The sequence below is a fragment of the Martes martes genome (genome assembly GCF_963455335.1).
Source record: "Martes martes genome assembly, chromosome: 1".
Taxonomy (NCBI): domain Eukaryota; kingdom Metazoa; phylum Chordata; class Mammalia; order Carnivora; family Mustelidae; genus Martes; species Martes martes.
Genome location: NC_137888.1, coordinates 192,066,767 through 192,087,880, shown reverse-complemented (window position 1 = coordinate 192,087,880; position 21,114 = coordinate 192,066,767). Strand labels below are relative to the sequence as shown.

The window sequence follows — 21,114 nt, the reverse complement described above, 5'->3', positions numbered from 1 at the left end:
TAAATGAAGTTATCTGGCATCGCATCCTTGGACATATTAGCTCCTTTAATCCTCCTCCAAATACTATAAATTACTATTATTGTCCTCAGATGAACAAACAATGCAAAAAGAAAAAAAAACTCAACAAAACTATGATGTTATGAGTTTAGAGAAGATACTGCTTTCATGGGACACCAGGGTGGCTCAGTTCATTAAGCGTCTGCCTTTGGCTCAGGTCATGATCTCAGGGTCCTGGGATCAAGTCCCACATCGGGCTCTTCGCTTAGCTTGGGAGTTTGCTTCTCCTGCTGCCTGCTGTTCCCCTGCTCGTGTGCGCACTCTCTCTCTCTTTCTCCATCTGACAAATAAATAAGTAAAATCTTAAAAAAAAAAAAAAAAGATACCGCTTTTACTAAACAAGAACAAGATACTCTAAGAATAGGAACAATGATAGAAAAAGGGGAAAAATTTAGCAATAAAACCTGTGATTGGGGTGCCTGGCTGGCTCAGTTGGTAGAGCATATGACTCTTGATCTCGGGGTTGTGAGCTCAAGCCCCATGTTGGGTATCAAGATCATGTAAAAATTAAAACATTTTTTAAAAGATTTATTTATTTATTTATTTATTTATTTGAGAGAGAGAGCACATGGGGTTGGGAGGGCAGAGGGAAAGGGAGAGAGAATCCCAAGCAGACTTCTCACTGAGTGTGGAGCCCAACATGGGGCTTGATCTCATGAGCCTGAGCCAAAATCAAGAGTCAGAAGCTTAACTGACTGAGCCACTCAGGCTCCCCCAAAATAAAATCTTTTAAAAAACTGTTATTGTTAACCTTCTCCCCAAATTAATAGAAGGGTTATGAGATAAAGGCAAGAAAGTCTCCCTGAGAGATAATAAAATATAAGGAAATAAAAAGTAAGAATAAAGGGATAGGAATATTTGAAAACCAATCAGGAAGAAGAGACCAAATCCACAAAGTTCAAAATCTATCTTCCTGGGGTTCCTGAAAGAAAAAAAAAACCAAACAGAAAATTGTGAAAAGCAAAATACCAAAGAAAAAAATGCAAAAAAATACTCCAGATTTGTTGGATTGAGAAGACCACTCACCCCTCTTCCAATTATGCAGCACAATGAATGAAAAAGACCAACACCATACTTCCAAGAAATTTCATAACACTGCATGTAAATTTAGAAGTATGAAATAACGACAATGAATACTACTAGCTCTTACCTGTTTTTAAAGTGATTTTACATTCCCTCTCACTTTTCAAATGGCCCGAGGGCTTATAGCATCCCTTCACAGAGAGGGGAACTGATACAGTGAATACAACACCTGCAAGATGATATTCTTCGAAACTTTCACAGATGAGCAGCACAGTTCATTAACACTGAGGTATGTTTGTGTGTGAGCACCTATGTGTAAATGGACAAGTCATTTTGAATGCCTGACCAGTTTCCTGACCTGGATGATCCGCTCTTAAAGGTACAGAATATGGTTTCTAATTCCTAATTAATTCCTAATTTCTAATTCCTTCCCTAGTCAGTTGAAGAAGGGCTTAGTCTGGGTGGGTCTATAGAGCTGACTACTGTGCTAACCCAGCCTGGAGGAAGGAGATGTGACGCCATGAGTAATGATTATTTTCTTTGCAAAGGCCCAGGAGGTGCAGTGAACACAGTCACCTTTTCTCATTGTGTGTTCCTATGGGCAAGGTGTTCAATCTTCATGATCTTCAGATTCCTTCTGGTGGGTTTGGGCTTGAGTCACCCTCTTCAAATTCCCTTTCTGTACCATAATGCCAGCATTCTGTCAATAAACAAAGATAGTATCAGTTTAGTGAACCAATTGCAGCAGTGAGAAGGGGTGCCCGGAGGGGGTTTTCTATAATACCAGGGGGAATGGAGGGGGGGAAATGACCCACATAGAAATGTGTGATCAAATCTCCCTGAGAGTCCTCAGGCCTTTGGAGAATTAGTAAAAGGTGGACACAGACAGGATGTGAATGAACAGCTTGCTCTCCAAGACAGTGGGTTGTAGCTTCCTGTGCCCACAGAGACTTTGGGGAAACCGCCCTGTTGTAATGAAGAGTTTTGCATTCTCGGCTGCTGGAGACTGTGCCAGGAATGGCAATGAAAGCAGTCCCTGGTGGTGACCACATCCCAGGAGCTGAAACTACACTCTAATTTTGCACGAAATTGCTGGTTCTGACTCTTCTTTGCTTATGATTTCTCATTTTGACAGTAAGGATTACATCTAGTTATGTGTAAAGTAACATCTTGAGAATAGACTGAGGAAAACCATTTAGCCCTCAGCCATTTGCACTAACCCACAACATGCCAGTATACTGGTGGGGATGCAGGCTCCAGGATCAAAGTCACTACAACCATGGTAGTCAGAGGTGGAGGGAACGTCCCAAGAGGCACTGAAGAAGGACAAGGAGGATAGAAAGGAAAGGAGGAGAAAGAAGGGAATGAGGAGGAGTGAGTTTTCATTTGGAAAAAAAAAATTGGACTTACATTTATGTGAATATCTAGATGAATCTTAGAATTAATAACATGTTAAAATGGTGAGAGGTTATGACAAAGGTGAGGCTATCTACTAGCCTTATGGAGCCACCCATGCACCCTGCTACTGAGAATTGGCAACCAATACTTAAAAGTGTTTAGTCTTTTCATCTACAGACTACCTTTTGGGGGTGCCTGGGTGGCTCAGTGGGTTAAGTGTCTGACTCTTGGTTTTGCCCCAGGTCATGATTTCAGGGTTTTGGGATCCCCGCTTTGGGCTCCATGTTGGATGTGGAGCCTGCTTAAGATTCTCATTCTCTCCCTCTCCCCTGCCCTCTAAAAAAATAAATAGAATTTTACAAAGACTACTTTTTGGAGGAAATAAAACTAACCATTTTTTTTAAAGATTTATTTATTTATTTTTAGAGAGAGAGCCAGGGGGATGGGCAGAGGGAGAGGGAGAATCTCAAGCAGACTCCCCCCATTGAACACAGAGCCCAATGTGGGGCTCGATCCCACCACCCTGAGATCATGACCTGAGCCAAAATCAAGAGTCGGGCCTTGACCGACTGAGCCATACAGCTGCCCCCAAACTATTAACTAAAGAAAAAGTGGCCTGAATTTCCAGTAAGAATTTTAAAGTGGAACTTGACTTCTCCTATTTGGCCTCAAGATTCTCAACAGTCACCTATCCTATCAGTGAAATTCAGTGCTTTTTTCCTGTCACAATTATGCCTTTACACACAGTACAGATTCAAGATACAGTGGTTGAACATGAATAAATGAATAAGTGTAGGACTAGAGAATGTCTGAAAAAATAGATCTTAGAAATAGGAGTTCTGCAAAAGTTTTGATAGATCAAATCAAAGCATTTATTTCAACCTGCACCCTATTTTAGAATTTGTATTTGGGCACAACAAGCAAAAATTCTAGAAAGAACTTTCCAGGAAGATAGCTGAGATTTGACATTTGGGCACATACTGTACACAGAGAGGATGACATTTTAATGTAATTTATTTGAAATGCTTCCAGAAAAGTTTAAGGCCATTATACAAAAACATTCATTTCATCAAAACATTCACTTTCTTCCCCTAGGCCAGCACTTGACAGACTTCTTGTCTCAACACGTTGGCCAAAGTGGCCGATGGCTCCTGTAGACAATGATCCAGTCTTTCCCTCTCTGTCAGACATCGGTTCTCAGCTTATGTCTGCTTCTAGCAGTTCATTCACTTGCTAAATCAATAACAATTTGAGAAACAAAGCAATTTTAAATAAACTCATAATAGAAAAAAAATTCACCATGTTTAAAATCTATAAATACAGAAATATGTTTTACAGGGTAAAATTGACCACATTTTTTCATTTTTGAAAAATAAGTAATATTACCTTGTTTTTATATTGATACATCTTGTCACACAGCTTCTTCGAATGCACATGTTAGATGTACATGATAAAATGATAACATAGCATTTACTGCTTTCTGTAAACTCGAAAGACACAGAAGATTTAAAAAAAAACTTTTTGGCAATAATTTAGACTTATGACTACTAGTGCTGGTATGGGAATAATTTTGCACAGGTCATCCTTAATATTTACACTCACAGGGAGCTTTTCTGTGTATTCAGTTAACTTTTTTTTAAAGGTCAGCCGTCTACCCTGCACTGTAAATCAAGGCTAGACAAAGAGGTTACTAGTTTGGCTAACTGATCCTAATTAATCATCGAGTTAATTAAAATTGGCCTATGGAGAATGTGATTACGACTCTGATCACAGCACAGAGCCGGAGGTGGCAAAGCGGTGACCTAAAAGAAGAGTAGGAAAACCCAAGGCTCTGGCCTTTCCCGGAAGGGCACCGGCCTTGTTTTCTTGTAATACTTCCTGCCTAAGGTCATGATGAAGCACTTCTTCCAAACTCTTCTTCCACATGTTTCTGTAAACAGAGTCACTGACTCACCTGCGGTCTCTTCCTCAATGCTCCAAAATAGGAGTAGGCCTTGGCACATGAAACAAAATGATGGTGGGCCTTCTTATTATTCTGTCAGGTGTTCCTTCCCAGGCCTGTTGAGTTCTGTTCTGGTTTAGGCCAGAAATGGCTCTCTAAGGCAAGCCAGCAACTAGGACAGACACCCCCTGGCGCAACTGCCTTTCAGTTCAAGATTCAGAGCTGGCGGCTGCCTTCGTGCTGGTCCTTTTAAGGTCAGACACTACCACATGTCCTAATAGATTATTGCATCAAATTTGCACTAGGTGACACTGCAAGGTCAACACAGTGCTTCTTCCTTTGCACCATTAAGTGTCCAGCATCCCCACGGGATGTTTTCATGCTTTCTGGTTGGATAACATTGAACCAAGCTCATTGCAAGGATCGATCTTTTCCCGTTTTCCTGCACATAGCGTCATGAAACACAAGTGACTTCCTCGTGCCCTGTTTGCCAGGCCCTGTAAATTCCATGCCTTCAGCTATCATGTCAAAGAGCTAGGAAAGCACTAGAGAAGCACGGGAGGGTTCTTTTTAAGCAATCTACACGAAACAGTAGTTTAGAGATTCTTTTCTATTTTTTAAAATCCAGCAGGACAAGTGAAAGTAACTTGTTCAAGTACCTCTCCATCCATCCAGACACTTGTGAAATGCAACACAGGGTAAGAGCTGCCACAGACCCCAGCTTACAGACAGACTGGCAGTTACAGTACTAGGGACAAAGATACAGATACAAGAGACGAGGGGCAACATGGTCACCACAGTATTAAAAAGTGCTTCTCCAAACCGTTCCGTGTGTGGAATGCAAATACTGTACAGGTAAGACACAGGGCTGCTTCCAGGAAGTACACGCGCCTCTGTCAGACGTTGCTTTCGATGTGCCTGCTGTTCCCACCGGAAGAGTCCGTCTGTTCCATGCGCTCACAGTCGAGGCTGACCTCGCTAGTGTCCATACTACAGTCTGACTCACTGTCCGATTGGTCCATCTGCTCAAGTTTTGTGTCTCCCTGGGGCTCCCGGATCCCGGGGGCGGGGTTTAGGAATGGTCCCTCGGAGTCCAGTGCCCCAGCCTGCCCGGCAGCGCACAGAACGGTTTCTTTGGCCTGACGAATGCAGTTGAGCCACTGCTGCTTATTGAAGGTGTCGTTGGCTTGTAGTGAGTGGGTCTGACTTTGGGAACCGTTTTTGAAACTTACTCTGAAGAAGTTTTTAACTAGAAATGAAAAATACACATAAAAAAGGTCAATGGACAGGTATTTCTCCCAGGCCAGAGGTAACCTATAGAGTGACACGAGCCCCCTGTACCTAGGGCAGCATCATTAATTGATTACAAAATGTGTCCCAGTGGTCCAGGACACGGCGCAGCTCTACTCTGCAGCCATCAAGCACCTGGATCTGACATCAGGGCAGCTCTCGGTTGCCCTAAGGCCCGAAAATTAAAATCTCCTATGTATTAAAATCTCCTACGAGCTGGTTAAAAACTACCCACCCGGACCCTACCGTTAAGTGACTCGGATTCAGTAGGTCTAAGGTGGGCCTGATAATCTGGACTTTCAACCACGGCCCCAAGTTAGTGCCTTCTCAAGTTCGAGAAGCTCTGTGTAATAGCAAACCATGCCCCCAACCCTCCACACGATAATCGTACTTGTATATATAGTACCTAAAGGACTGAGGAGATATGCAAGGACTCAGAGCCGTTATAAATTCAGTTTCACTTTAAAATAAAAATACATTTTCAAACAACACAAATAAAAATTAAAAAAAAATTCTTTTCATTATCTCTATAGGAGCTATGTGTATTTAAAAAAAATGGTAGCGCACCATTTGGGAGACATTTTGTTTAGTTTAACTGACACAGAACAGGCTCTGTGAGCCAGGTGCAATGCATCTTAATCCTTATAACAACCTTATAAAGTAGGTACGAATACATGCCCATTTTACAGATGGCAAACCGAGGCTTGCAGAAGTGGCACAAGGTTACACAAGCAGTGATTAATGAGACAGCACTGGAATGTAGTGTGACTCCAAGGCCACAGCTACTTCTCTCTCCACCAGCCAGACACTCCCTCTGAAGCACCACAACCAAAGACATTCAACAGGTCAAAACCGACTGCCATCCATACTTCTCTCGTTGTTGCTAAACGCCCCACGCAGGGAGCCGCCCAGCCTCACTTCTCCATCCTGCAGGTCTTCCAGGAGAAGGTCCTTTACAGGGATTGGCTGCCGGTACAACTGGTAGCAGAGCTGTTCATTGTGGGTGACAGCTCGAGTGATCACAAGTACTTCTTGGAACAGGAAAACATGCAGTTTCTAGAAGAAAAGAATCCACAGGATTTCCCTAAGCAACAGTCTACCTAGTGGATTAGGGGACTTCTGTGGGTAAGAGGAGCCCAGGTACCAGCTTCACATTGTATTGTCAATTTTCAGGCTCAGGTCTACCTCCAGAACATAAGTCGGGCATCTTGGAATTATTTCCAGATGCATCTAGTGCCTGTCCTGGAGGAGCGCCTCCCTGTGGCCCCCACAGAGAAGGCCTTTCTGCCTACAGACATCTGCGGCCTGGACTGCCGGCTGCAGGGACACCATGCATAGTGCATATTCGCAGCCTGTGCAGACACACAGAGCCTCCAGCCTCCATAAGAAAAAAAAGTGAGAAGGGGGGATGGAATAAAGGGAACAGTGAAGGAAAAAGAAGTGGGTACCCCCGCCCCCACCCAGACATTGGCTTATAGCACCCAATATAACCCTGAGAGATCATAATGAACTATAGTCTATGAAGGATACAAATGGAGGGGTGCCTGGGTGGCTCAGTGGATTAAAGCCTTTGCCTTTGGCTCAGGTCATGATCTCAGGGTCCTGGGATTGAGCCCTGCATCAGGCTCTCTGCTCAGTGGGGAGCCTGCCCCCCCTCCATGCCTGCCTCTCTGCCTACTTGTGATCTCTGTCTGTCAAATAAATAAATAAATAAAATCTTTTTTTAAAAAAAGGATACGAATGGTATTTCAAAGCCTAATATTAATCTTTGTTTCCCAAACCCATAAAAACACTTGTTCCTTAAGCCACAGAGCTGAGTATCAGCTCCATCCAGGCACTCCAACTCTGAACACTGCCCATTCCCGAGGGAACCAGAGTGTGCTGTCAGAGCCACAAAGAAAGATGATCAAAGAACTGGTCCTTCTCGGTTATGTTCCTCGGAACCTCAGTTCTCTGAAGAGGTTGTGCTTAAAAGGCTGATGACTGATGTGTGTGTTGTGGGCGAAAAGAAATCTCCAAAATAAAGGCTTGTCTCAAACCACATCATGAAAGCAATTTCGCTGGGTGGAGCCAGGGTAAATTGGCCCCATTCCGTTCCTAGTGCTAGACTCTTCTCACAGTTTGGAAATGCGGATGGACGGAAATGAAAAGTTCTACAACTTTTGCAGCTGGTTCTGGTTTTCCGGTGGAGATATTTGGGAATGTGAACCCAGGGGTCTCAAAGAAGTGGAAACTCACATCAGAATCTTGATTTGGGGCAGGGGAAGCACATTCAGCATTATCAGACAATTTTACATTTGGGAGAAAAGAAATTGCTGGACCCTCCCCCCGACACCCACTCTGACACACACAGACAGACACAGACACATGTACCTATAGAAATTAAAGCTCAAGCAAATGTTGGATGGTGGAAATAAAACTGATAATTTTGTACTGCATGGGAGGAGATTGAGGAGTGAGAGTTTATCAAAAGTGCATTTAAACAGAGTAAAGCAAAAAATAACCAAGTTAAGGGCTCTTTTTTTTTTTTTTTGGAGGGGGGATATAGAAAGAATGTTAAGCCTTTTTGGGGGGATGGGTAGGGGAGGGGTTGGATATTGTATATATTAAACATTAGGTTTTTAAAATATTATTTCTACTGTAATCAACTCTCTAGCCAAGGTAGGTAATTTGAACTCAGATTGTCTAGGAAACCTTTTAAAAACATCCCTTATTTATGAATGTTAACTGAGAATTTCCCTTCTTAGTCTCAGCTCCTTTTAGCCATCAAACTAATCAGCTTTTCTTCTGGCACAGGACTGTTCATAAAGACTTCCATCATTCTACTGAGAAAAACAATAAAACATACCTCCTATTCCAATTGCTATCTTTGTTTTTCAAAAATCTGTCTGCTGAAAAATGAACTACAGTTCATCTCTAATGCCCAAGGCACATCTAACCAGGGAGTCTCAGTCCTTGACTGAGGGACAGAAAGAGAACAGGCCTCATCCCATCCAGTGATGTATCTTCCCAACCATTTCCCACAGGGCTTCTGAGAACGAATGTTCAAGAAGCCAGAGTATCAGACATTAGAAGCCAGAGTATCAGGCATTAGAAGTCCACTGGAGTTTTCTGAAAATCAGCAAGAAGCAGAATGCTGCTTTCTAGCAACCAATAACTCTGTAGTCAAACAGAAACACTTCTTCAAGCAGTGGTCGTGACCAGTCTCAGTACCTTTGCTGGACCACCAGCTAGTTGGATCCCCAGCAGCTCTCATAATGGGCACTATGACATACACTCAGTGATTTCAAATAATATTTCCAAGCCTGCTCACAAATGCCACTCCAAAGGCCAGGTCAAAACGTTGTCCCTTAAATCATCAAAGCTTTATTAAGAACTATTCAATCTGGTTTTGGCTTTCATTCTAAGAGTTGACTAGATACTGAAGATGAAATACGATAAAAGAAGAGCTTTTTTCAATGGCTTTCCCAACATTGAATTTAAATATTTGTTATATATAATAAAATCTATACATGATATAAATATACATTTCTATGTATAATATGTTTAAATTATAAAATATCATAGACATATTAGCATTAATTTCTACTGGCTACACATAAAAAGAACCTGGTGAATTAAATGAATTTTGAGCTCTCATAAAATTTCAAATCCATCCTTTATACAAACATTTACTCATTCATTCACTCACTCATTCACCTCACATTACTGAGTGCTTAGTACATGCCAGGTCCCCATAATAGGTGCTGGGGATTAATGAGACATGGTCTCTATCCTAAAAGATCATACATAATGGAAGATATTGACAGACATGGTGGATAATCACAGCCCACTGTAGTAAGTGCCCCAGGGAGATCCATCCAAGTTGCTATGATAGGAGAGGAGGAACAAGTTCAAAATCTACTCAGGCATAAAAGCCAGGAAGTTGGGCAGAGTTAGCTATACAGCTAGTTTTAAAACAAAAACTGGTTTTAAAATGGCAGTCTGTGGATGGGTACCAATCCATAAAAAAAAGCAAAGAATTTCTCATAAAGCTAAGAGTTTCAACTTAAGAGCTGTTTTTCTGAGATTATATACTTTTAATATCTTGTTAAAATCATCCCATTTTCTGATATCAAAGCCGGAGGAGATGTTGTTAACTGTTTTGTATTTGTTACTGAAGGTCATGCTCAAACAAAATACAATTGGCAACCCTCTGTTGGTCCTGAAATTCTTCCTGAATATATATTGGTTGTGAAATTTTAAAATACATATAATACATATTTTGTGTAATATATATAAATATATATTAATTATAAGCTAGAAACACATAACAACATGTTATTTATATATAAATTAAAATATATAAATATATATATATACACACACACACACATACTATTATATAATTATATATATCCATATGCATATGGGATCCTAAGATACAAAAGACACTGGAAAGCAATTTTTGTCTGAAGAATGTGATCTTGGGTAGGGAAGGCAGAGTAACAGGAGGCTGGGCATTAAATGGATTAAGTGCGGGGTGGGGGGAGGGGTGGGGGGGAGGCGGAGGACCAGACCCCTGAAGGAGAGTAGCCACTCACCACCCCTCGATTGTTCTTCAGTTCTCCATGACAACACAGCACTCTTGAGTTGTCGATTAGAGAGTCTTTCTGGCCTTCTTCCAAGTAAAGAAGCCGCTCTTTATAATAGCGGCACTCAGATTCCCCAGTCTTGGTGTTGATTTCTGCCACGATTCCCTGAATGATGTTTATCTATGGAAACAAAGAAGAAAGTATGGGGAAAGTAAGCAAACTGTCTACACCAATAAGTCCCAGGGGCTCAGCCGAGGTCACCCAGACAGACCTGCATCTAACTCTGAGATTCCGTTATCTAACCTGCTTCTTTGGGAAAAGGCAAAAATAAACACATGCTTTGAACATATTGTGTCCATCTATCCATCTATACATGTACACACAGATACACACACACACACACACACACACATATGTGCATACACATGCAGGTATTTGTATTATATAGAAAACTGATGTTGATGCATGATTTTATCCAAGAGGAAGAGATAGAAGGTATAGATTCTGATGTGCAGGACTCCTTACTACTGAGCTCTATGTTGCACATTTCTTCAAACATGCTTACTATGTGGAAGATACAGGCATATAAAAACCGTAGCCAAGGAGAGAACACAAAGCAGAATGCAGTAGTCCCCAGAAGGGATCTTCTTTGTGGGTTTGAACTCAGTTTCAAGGTTTCTCTACAGGTACTCACTCTAGCCTATAAACAAGATGTGCAAATTGGGTGTGAAGAAATGGTTTGAGTAGCTTTTTTGTGATAAAACATAAGCGATTTTAAAAAGACAGAGAACTAGAAATGGAAAGAAAGGACACAAGCTGTAATGACGGGAACTATTTATCTACATACATACACTCACACCCATGCCTGTAGCACATGTGGAAACAGTAGGGGGTAGAGGGATTTCAGACCAAGGGTGGATGTAGCATTGTTACTGCAAAATGAACCAAACAACGCGATAAGAGCACAGCACTCAGACACAATCAGTGGGCGTTTATTCTGATGTGTTATTCTATCACATAGATGATATGTCTAAATGATGTAACATACTAAAAAACAAAGGAACAAGAAATTAGTTGAGTAAAAACTCAAGGACATCAACCAAAGGTAAAATGATGACCCCATCAGCAGGGTCCCCTGTCCTCCAAGAGTGAAAAGACCAGCTTTTCCTTTCTTCCCATCTTTTATTATTTTTTAAAGATTTTATTTATTTATTTGACAGAGAGAGATCACAAGCAGGCAGAGAGGCAAGCAGAGAGAGAGAGAGAGAGGAGGAAGCAGGCTCCCTGCCGAGCAGAGAGCCCGATGCGGGACTCGATCCCAGGACCCTGAGATCATGACCTGAGCCGAAGGCAGAGGCTTAACCCACTGAGCCACCAAGGTGCCCCGTGGTAGCATTATTTTTTAAGTTTTTATTTAAATTCCAGTTAGTGAACATAGAGTGTAAGAGTTTCAGGTGTACAAATGATTCAATACTTTCATACAACTCCCAGTGCTCATCACAACAGGTGCCCTCCTTAATCCCCATCCCCTAGTTCGCTCCTCCCCCCACCTCCCCTCTGGTAACCATCAGTTTGTTCTTATAGTATAGAGTCTGTTTCTCGGTTTGCCTATCCCTCTCTCATCCTCCCTCTTTTTCCCCCCTTTTGCTTGCTTGTTTTGTTTCTTAGATTCCACATATGAATGAAATCATATGGTATTTATCTTTCTCTGACTGGTTTACCTAGCATAATACTCTCTAGCTCCATCCATGTCCTTGTGAATGGCAAAATTTCATTCTTTATGGCTGAGTAATATTCCATTACACACACACATACATGTTCTTTATCCATTCATCAGTCAAAGGAGATTTGGGCTGTTTCCATAATTTGGCTATTGTAGATACTGCTCCTGTAAACACTGGGGTGCATGTATCCTTTCAAATTAGCATTTTTGCATTCTTTTGGTAAACACCTAGTAGCATAATTGTTGGATCGTAGGGTAGTTCTATTTTTAATTTTTTGAGGAACCTCCATACTGTTTTCCACAGTGGCTGCACCAGTTTGCATTCCCACCAACAGTGCAAGAGGGTTCCTCTTTTTCTGCATCCTCGCCAACACCTACTGTTTCTTGTGTTGTTGATTTTAGGCATTCTGACAGGAGTAGGATGGAATCTCATTGTCGTTTTGATTTGTATTTCCCTGATGATCAGTGATGTTGAGCATCTTTTCATGTGTCTGCTGGCCATCTGTATGTCCTTTTTGGAAAAATGTCTATTCATGTCTTCTGCCCATTTTTAAATTGGATTATTCATTTTCTGGACATTGAGTTTTATAAGTTCTTCATATATTTTTGATACTAACCCTTTTTCAGATATGCAATTTGCAACTATCTTCTCCCATTCTGTAGGTTGCCTTTCAGTTTTGTTGATTGCTTCCCTAACTGCACAGAAGCTCTTTATTTTGATGAAGTCCCAATAATTATTTTTTTGCTTCTGCTTCAGGCTTCAGAAGACATATCTAGAAAGAAGTTGCTGTAGCCATTGTCAAAGAGGTGACTGCCTGTGTTCTCCTCAAGGATTTTGATGATTTCCTGTCTCACATTTAGGTCTTTCATCCATTTTGAATTTATTTTTGTGTATTGTGTAAGAAAGTGATCCAGTTTTATTCTTTTGTATGTTGTTGTCTAGTTTCCCCAACACCATTTCTTGAAGAGACTGTCTTTTTTCCATTAGATATTCTGTCCTGCTTTGTTGAAGGTTTATTGACCACAGAGTTGTGGGTTCATTTCTGGTTTTCTGCTCTGTTCCATTGATCTATGCCTACTTTTGTGCCAGTATCATACTGTCTTGACCACTACAGCTTTGTAGTATAACCGAAGTCTGGACCGTGATGCCTCCAGCTTTGCTTTTCTTTTTCAAGTTTGCTTTGGCTACTTGTGGGTCTTCTGTGATTGCATACAAGTTCTTGGATTATTTGTTCTAGCTCTGTGGAAAATGCTGTTGGTATTTTGATAGGGATTGCATTAAATGTATAGACTGCTTTGGTAGTATAGACATTTTAATAATATTTATTCTTCCAATCCATTTCTTTGTATCATCTTCAATTTTTTTCTTTAGTGTTTCATAATTTTCAGAATATGGGTCTTTTGCCTCTTTGGTTAGACTTCTTCCTAGGTATCTCATTGTTTTTGGTGCAATTGTAAATGGGATTGATGGGTTTATTTCTCTTTCTGCTGCTTCATTGTTGGTGTATAGAAATGTAACCAATTTCTATAAGTTGATTTTGTATCCTAAGAATTTACTGAATTCATTTATCAGTTCTAGCAATTTTTGGTGGAGTCTTTGAGTTTTCTATGTAGAGTATTATGTTATCTGCAAATAGTAAAAGTTTGAGTTCTTCCTTGCTGATCTGAATGCCTTTTATTTATTTTTGTTGTGTGACTGCTATGGCTAGGATTTCCAGTACTCTGTTAATTAACAGTGGTGAGAGTGGACAACCCTGTCTTGTTCATGACCATAGAGGAAACACTCTGTTTCTCCTCATTGAGGATAACATTCGCTGTGTGTTTTTCATATATGGCCTTTATGATTTTGAGGTATGCTCCCTCCAAACCTACTTTGTTGAGGGTTTTATCATGAATGGATATTGTACTTTGTTAAATGTTTTCTCTGCATCTATTGAAATGATCATGTGGTTCTTACCCTTTTTTATTAATGTGGTGTATCATGTTGATTGATTTGTGAATATTGAACCACCCTTGCAGCTCGGGACTCGTGGTATTGGCAGGAAAGAATTTAACAGATGAGTACGGGTAATAAGGCCTCTTCTTGGTTACGTTTACTTAATGGAAAAACAAACCAATCTCTGAAAAGCAAAGTTTTAAAAGAAGCCTTTACTCAGTAAGAACTTACCAGATCTTATAATGTGTTAAATTGGCAATGAATTCTAAGATTAAGTGATTATTTTTCACATTCTAGTGAAATGATACCTTCTGCCCAAAGCCAACTGGATAAAAACTTTTACCCAGTTAGAACTCTGGCATTTCCATGTAAGTCTGACAGAAGATCTTACAGCTCTGAGCCGAAGTCTGATGACTGTTCCCTATGAACAGATGCATAATCTATATACTTTCATAGCTATTATGAGTTTCAAAGCTCATTTATTCTTTACTCTATTTCCCAAATTTTGGCTGTAGCGCTACTTGGATAATAAATACATCTTTTTAAAAAACACAGGCTTTTTGTCCCATAAAATAATCTTTTTGGCCTTTAATGTCAACATCACATTAAATATAAGTCCTATGAAATTAATCCAAGTTTTACTAACATAAGACAAATAATAAATAGAACACTTTGATATACAAACTTTCTCTTTGTTTTTTCCCCCCGCTTGGTTTTTAGACAAGCCTAATTATTTGCTACTTTCAAAAAAACAAAAAAAAAAAAAGGAAGAAAGAAAGAAAAAGAAAAAGAAACTTCATAAAACATATTAATGCTATGACTCATCCTTCAAGTTAATTCAATCAATGCTTGTTGAGCGTCTGTTCAATGTCAAACTAGATGATGTCACTGAAAGAAATGAGACAGGTCCTTGCCCTCAAGAAGCTTTAAAATATATGGGAAGTGTCTGACAAATTATTTTATGTCTACCTTAATCTTTTACCTTACTACATTTTTAAAAAAATATTTTATTTATTTATTTGACAGATAGAGATCACAAGTAGGCAGAGAGAGGAGGAAGCAGGCTCCCCGCTGAGAAGAGAGCCCAATGCGGGGCTCGATCCCAGGACCCTGGGATCATGACCTGAGCCGAAGGCTGAGGCTTTAACCCACTGAGCCACCCAGGCACCCCCTTTACTACATTTTTAATGTATAGTGGAATCCATACTTTTCCCTTGCTTTTAGAGGTCTTAGCATTAATTGCTGTGGCTCTTCTTAGAGTTTACTCAGTTTACCTGGAATTAACTGGGTCTTGAGACAATTTTCTGAGTTTCCTGCAAGTATCCAGGAGACCAGAAAAATGATGTACTATAGGCATAAATATGTATTCACTTCCTAATTTAGCTCAGGGACCGAACAGCTGGCATATCACACGAAGATTAATAAACTGAAACCCCACAGTGGTTCTTTAGGCAGCTATGACTACTGTTTGATGCTACTTCTTTCTTTAGTGTTTGAAAAAATAGAGAGACTGAACAATAGGAACAATCAGTCTTATTCCACATTCTTTGTGGACATTGCAATAGCACTTCAAGGTCTGCTTTCATTTATTAAAAATATTGTTTTGTTGTCACATCTACCTCTACTCCATAAGCATCTAATCTTTGTACTTCTTTTTTTTTTTAAGATTTACGTATTTGAAATAGAGTGTGTGTGTGTGTGTGTGTGTGTGTGGGCAAGTGGGGGGAAGGGCAAGGGAGAGAATCTCGAGCAGATTCCCCGCTGAGCACAGAGCCTGACCAGGTCTTGATCCCAAGACCCATGAGATTGTGGTCTGAGCCGAAACCAAGACTCAGATGTTCAATTGACTGAACCACCCAGGTTCAGTCAACTGAACATTGGTTCTTGAGAGGACTTTATTGTGCAGAATCTCAGGGAGGAATAAAGGTGTACGTAGCAGATGGGCAGTAGCAAACAGTCATGGTGGTTGTGCTTTTAAGTTCAATTTCAATCTATTGTTGCATCAGGGTTCAAACTGAAGGGAAAGGACCAGTAAAGCAAGACGATGACAAATATCTGATAACAGAGCAAGGGGTAAGCCCACACATGCCATAATCATCATCCTCAAAGTGGAATCTGGAAGCTCTGTCTGGTTCCTTGTGCGGTAATGTCGTCTATCCGTGGGCTTGTGACACGAACCGAGAATAGCAGCCAGAACGGCAGGAACAGCAGGACTGTTCTTCTCATTGACTCCAGTGATTTTTTTTTTTTTTTTAAGTAGTTAGGGAACAGTGGCAGGCGGAGGGGAGAGATGGTCTGCCAGATCACTTGTTGGCTGAAACAATCCTTAGAATTTAAAATGTTAAACAACCAGACCTCTGGAATATCTAAATATCTGAATTTCTATTTAAAAATGTTCTCTTCTAGGGAAATTTCTATCAACTCTCCAAAACACTGTTAAGAAATTCTAATAAAGATGTGGTAGTTTATGCATTGCAGTAAAAGCAAGACCTTTCTTTTAGATCTAATTATAGGACTGGACACTTGGTGTAGAAGCATTTTACTTAGGTTCTCTGATTTTTTTCCCTTTTCATAAGTGGAAAATCTATTCAGGGAACATGTAATTCAAGCTACATCAGTACTACAGGTTTTATGTTTATCAAGCATTCACAAAGTACCCAAGAATATGGGGCTAAATATTTCTGCTCATCTGGGTTAATGCCCAGAGGATTTTGAAAAGAAGGGAAAAAAACCTCCAACATTGCTGTGCCTCAATTGTGTAAATGGGCACTTAGAAGACCTGCTTTGCAGACATATTCAAACACAGGTCTGCCATGCTTCACACACAAATCTTCCTGAATGACTAGGTGCAGATTCAGCTTTCAAAAGTGACATCACGTCTTATGCACTAGGGAAACCCGTACATCCTTTCACATTGCAAACAACCACCTTCTTATCTGTTTTTAAATCCAAACTTCAGCTCACTGGGTCATTTTAGAAACAGAGCATTATTCTTTCATGGTACATATTAAAAAGGAGAAATCTTAACAGTAAAATAAAACACAGAGGAGCCTCACGTGCTTCAAAAAAGTAATTATTTAGACTAGCTCCCTGTTGTTTTCATTCCTGCAGACCACACACTTGTTGGGATGAAATATGGAGAGGAAGCAACACTCTTGCATGCTTCCCGGTAGTTAAAAACAGAGCTGATGAAGTGGGATGGGCCTCATCCCCGGTGCCTGTGTCCCCTATCTGTGCCGGACTGGGGACCTGGTGTGTGTGTGTTTGCATTCAGTCAAGAGCATATTTCCTCCATCTTCTCTATCCCTGCAAGGTGGCACCTGGCCCAGCACTGCACTTGTGAGGCCTCTCCACTAAGTCTGGGGATGGACAGCTATCTGCAATTCCACAGGCAAGAGGGGCTCAGAGAAGCAGCCAGGCTTTCAGCTTCATGGTATAGGATCATAAAGTGGAACAGACCCAGGATTTGCAGTCCACGATGACAGATTTGACATCAGCCTCATCGTGTGCTGGCTCTGGACCCAGGCAAGTTATTGAAGCCCTTCAAGCCTCATCTGGAATACGGTCCTAATAAGGAGAGCTATGTCACAGGTTATTAAAAGGATTGAATGAGATACATAACCTATAAAGTGATTACATAAAGCTGATTTCCTAGGTACTCAAGAAATGTCAGCAGATGTTAGAATTATCATTGTTGTGATTACTACTAATTATTATTATTTTTTTAAAGATTTTACTTATTTATTTGACAGAGAGAGAGATCACAAGTAGGCAGAGAGGCAGGCAGAGAGAGAGGGGGAAGCAGGTTCCCTGCTGAGCAGAGAGCCCGATGCGGGGCTCGATCCCAGGACCCTGAGATCATGACCTGAGCCGAAGGCAGAGGCTTAACCCACTGAGCCACCCAGGCGCCCCTACTACTAACTATTATTAAGCCCCTCTCTAGGAGACAGGCAGTCTGCTCACAGGTTTCATGGATTCTGATTCTCAAGTCACCTATGCATATCCTCTTTCTGTTCCAGATGCAGTCAGGGAACAAGCCCTTTGACCTGGTCTCTAAGCCTCCATCCCCACGACTTCTTCCTCAGCAGGTTTCCATGACTGCATGTCTGGACCACTACAGGAACCTCTCAACTTGCCTCCCTGGCCCTAGTCCTTTCCCCCTCGGTCCCCTATCCTACAGACAAAGGAGAGTAATGTGTCCAAGGTTTCACAGCTTGTCAACAACGGAGCTGGGATTTGAACCCTGAATCCCAGTTACTTAGAAAACAACAAAAGAACAAAGCACAACAAAGGAAAAACATCTCAAATTGATATTTAAAACCCTCTCTATAGGGGCACCTGCATGGCTCAGTCAACTGAGTGTCTGCCTTTGGCTCAGGTCATGATTTTAAGTCCCAGGATGGAGCCCTGTATCAGGCTTCCTGCTCAGTAGGGAGTCTGCTTCTCCCTCTGCCTGTCACCCCGCTTTGTGCTCTCTCCCTCTCACGCATGCATGCTCACCCTCTCTCTTGAATTAAAAAAAAAAAAACCCTCTATAACCACATCTGAACCCCCATCCTCTGCCTTCTCTCCTGCTGCTTCCTCAGAATATCCTCAACCCTGGGCAGACTGACCCAGGGTATTCCCCAGGCATTTCCTGTCCTGTCATTCCTCCATAGCTTTGTTCAGGCCACTGGCTCCTCCTGGCCTACTATCGCCTCTGCTCTGTCCCCCAGAGCGCCCCAATCAGAACCAAGCTCTCTGGACAGAACACTCCCTGTTCACAATATTCTCATGAGACGGATCCATTTCTCCTGGTCTTCTATTGCTGTTGGAAAGAATCTCTCTCTTTCTTCATACTTAATGAACATTTTCTGGTGAGCAGGAGGTTTGACTAGGTCGGTCCCTCACTGCAGTCAGTGGCTGAGGAGAGCTGGTTCTGAAATGGGTGTTGACGTCACAAATGGGCTCACAGGCGCTAAGGTAAGAGGCAACTCCCATTTGCTAACTAAACAAAGATACTCAATTCAAAATCCCCAGAGATCTTAACCCTCACAGCCACTGTGAACAAACAGATTACAGTTTATTATGAACTGTAATTACAGATTACAGAGTCAGCTACACAGAATCAAGAACTTTGAGAAATCAAAGTGACCTTAGGGTGTATTTCATGTAAACACTGCATTTTATAGATTGGGGGAGTGAGGGAGAGAGAGAAGAAGTGAACTGCAAAATTAAAACATGACTGAGCATGGAAAAAAAAACATGCAATGAGCATGGAAGCCAAGACCTCTGGGTGCTGTGTGCCCAGAGACCCCCTCATTCGCCCATGCACCCAACTTCCCAGATGCAAGGGAGGAAACAAGGTAAAGACAGAAAGAAACAGGTGAACTTACGGCTTCTTCCAGGTGCTGCTGATCTGGATTATCATTTGGTGTGTGCCTCAAGATTTCTCGAAGAAGAAGAGGGTATTTCACTAGACGGCTCCTTGGAATATCGAGAAAATTCCAGAGATCCAGCTTGCGGCTAAAGGGGGATTCTAAGCATCGCTGTAGGAAATCCTGGACTCGGTGGTCTTGTTTTTTGTGGTCCAGCAGCGCTTTCGCGGCGACTTGATTGCTGCAATAGCTGTCGTAGGAGCTGAGACAAGGCAGCTAAGAAAGGAACATCAAACACGGTTGGAGTGTGGAGCTAACTGCTCTGAAGCTACAGCGAGTATCACTTGTGCAGCCTGAACAAAACCTAACTGGTCTCCAGGCCTGGCCAACGTTCCTTTATCTGCACGGATGGGTGAGACAGACAAGGGCAATCTTCAAAATCACAGGCAATGAACAGTTTTTAGGCTTTGGCTTGCTTGTGTGAAGTTACTTTCTTAGTTGTACATTTACATTTTTTTTAAGATTTTATTTTTTTTATTTGACAGACAGAGATCAAAAGTAGGCAGAGAGGAAGGCAGAGAGAGAGGAAGGGAAGCAGGGTCCCTGTTGAGCAGAGAACCTGACTCAGGGCTCGATCCCAGGACCCTGGGATCATGACCTGAGCCGAAGGCAGGTGCTTAACCGACTGAGCCACCCAGGCGCCCCTACATTTATTCTCTTGATTGTTAAGACCCCATCATAATTTGTTTGCATTTCTGCCAACCTAAGTTGGAACAAAAGAACCAGAAAAACCGCACATGCATACAGCTCAAAATTTTCCTGCACTTCCAAAGGTGTCCGGTGAGGGGAAAGCTTCCTATCTTTAAAAACAAACAAACAGGACTTCTTTTAAAATTATTCATAAGAAACTCATCTGGAGGACTTAGTGGTATAAAAAGAAAGCAAGGAGTCGGACTTCGTGGCCCAGCCATTTGTGTGGCCTGGTGCGAGCATCTCTATGCTGTTAGCTGAAGGTGACTTGATTCCAAGGTGGGCCAACAGTAAAGAATGCCAAGAAGTGAGAGCAAAAGTATAATTAGTAAAAAATTAGATGCAGGAAGCATTTAGAAAAATCTTTTAAGCTGGATTCCTGTCTATACCTCATGGTTGACATCACAACACTGTGCAAAGAACATTTAAGCCTAAAGACTTTGGAACGCTTCAACTCCACCATCTTCCTTCCAGCAAAATACTAATTTCCCTGACATGTCCCATCAGTCACATTGTGCAAACACAGAGTTGGCGTCCCCAGTAGGAAGGCGGTTCATCTCCCTTTTCCACTCCTTCCTAAGTTCTGCATCCTCAATACATTGCATTGGGCCTACCGTCCACAGACATTCAAAGTTTATATTCTGAATGAACAAATAAATGAATGTTTAAGGTGTCCAGATTAGGTAACATTTGATGGCCTGGGAACATGGCTTAGAAATAAATTGTGGCAGCATCTGAACAATGTGTCAAAGTATAAACATTCTGGTGCTTCTTTTCTACCTCTTACTGAAATTATTTTCTCGGCAACTGAAACAAAAAAAAAAAGAGGGGGGTGCGCCTGGGTTGCTCAGTGGGTTAAAGCCTCTGCCTTTGGCTCAGGTCGTGATCCTGGGTCCTGGGATCGAGCCCTGAGTTGGGCTCTCTGCTCAGTGGGGAACCCGCTTTCTCCTCTCTCTCTCTGCCTGCTTCTCTGCCTACTTGTGATCTCTCCCTCTCTGTCAAATAAATAAATAAAATCTTAAAAAAAAAAAAAGATACCAAGGAAGTAATGTTTAAATTCACTG

General features: G+C 41.5%; 1 protein-coding gene across 4 annotated transcripts in view; it reads right to left on the bottom strand.

Annotated features, from left to right (window-relative positions):
• Nucleotides 1–3,330: 3,330 nt before the first annotated feature.
• Nucleotides 3,331–21,114, bottom strand: part of ARHGEF3 (Rho guanine nucleotide exchange factor 3) — a 315,292-nt gene continuing 297,508 nt past the window's right edge. For all 4 annotated transcript variants that reach the window (XM_080807093.1, XM_080807094.1, XM_080807092.1 and 1 more), the window contains 4 exons: nt 19,319–19,576; nt 10,294–10,464; nt 6,580–6,766; nt 3,331–5,669 (listed from right to left, as the gene is read on the bottom strand). In XM_080807093.1, coding sequence (XP_080663219.1) covers nt 5,317–5,669; nt 6,580–6,766; nt 10,294–10,464; nt 19,319–19,576 — 969 coding nt within the window. In that variant the 3' untranslated portion in view covers nt 3,331–5,316. The remainder of the gene's footprint in view (nt 5,670–6,579; nt 6,767–10,293; nt 10,465–19,318; nt 19,577–21,114) is intronic.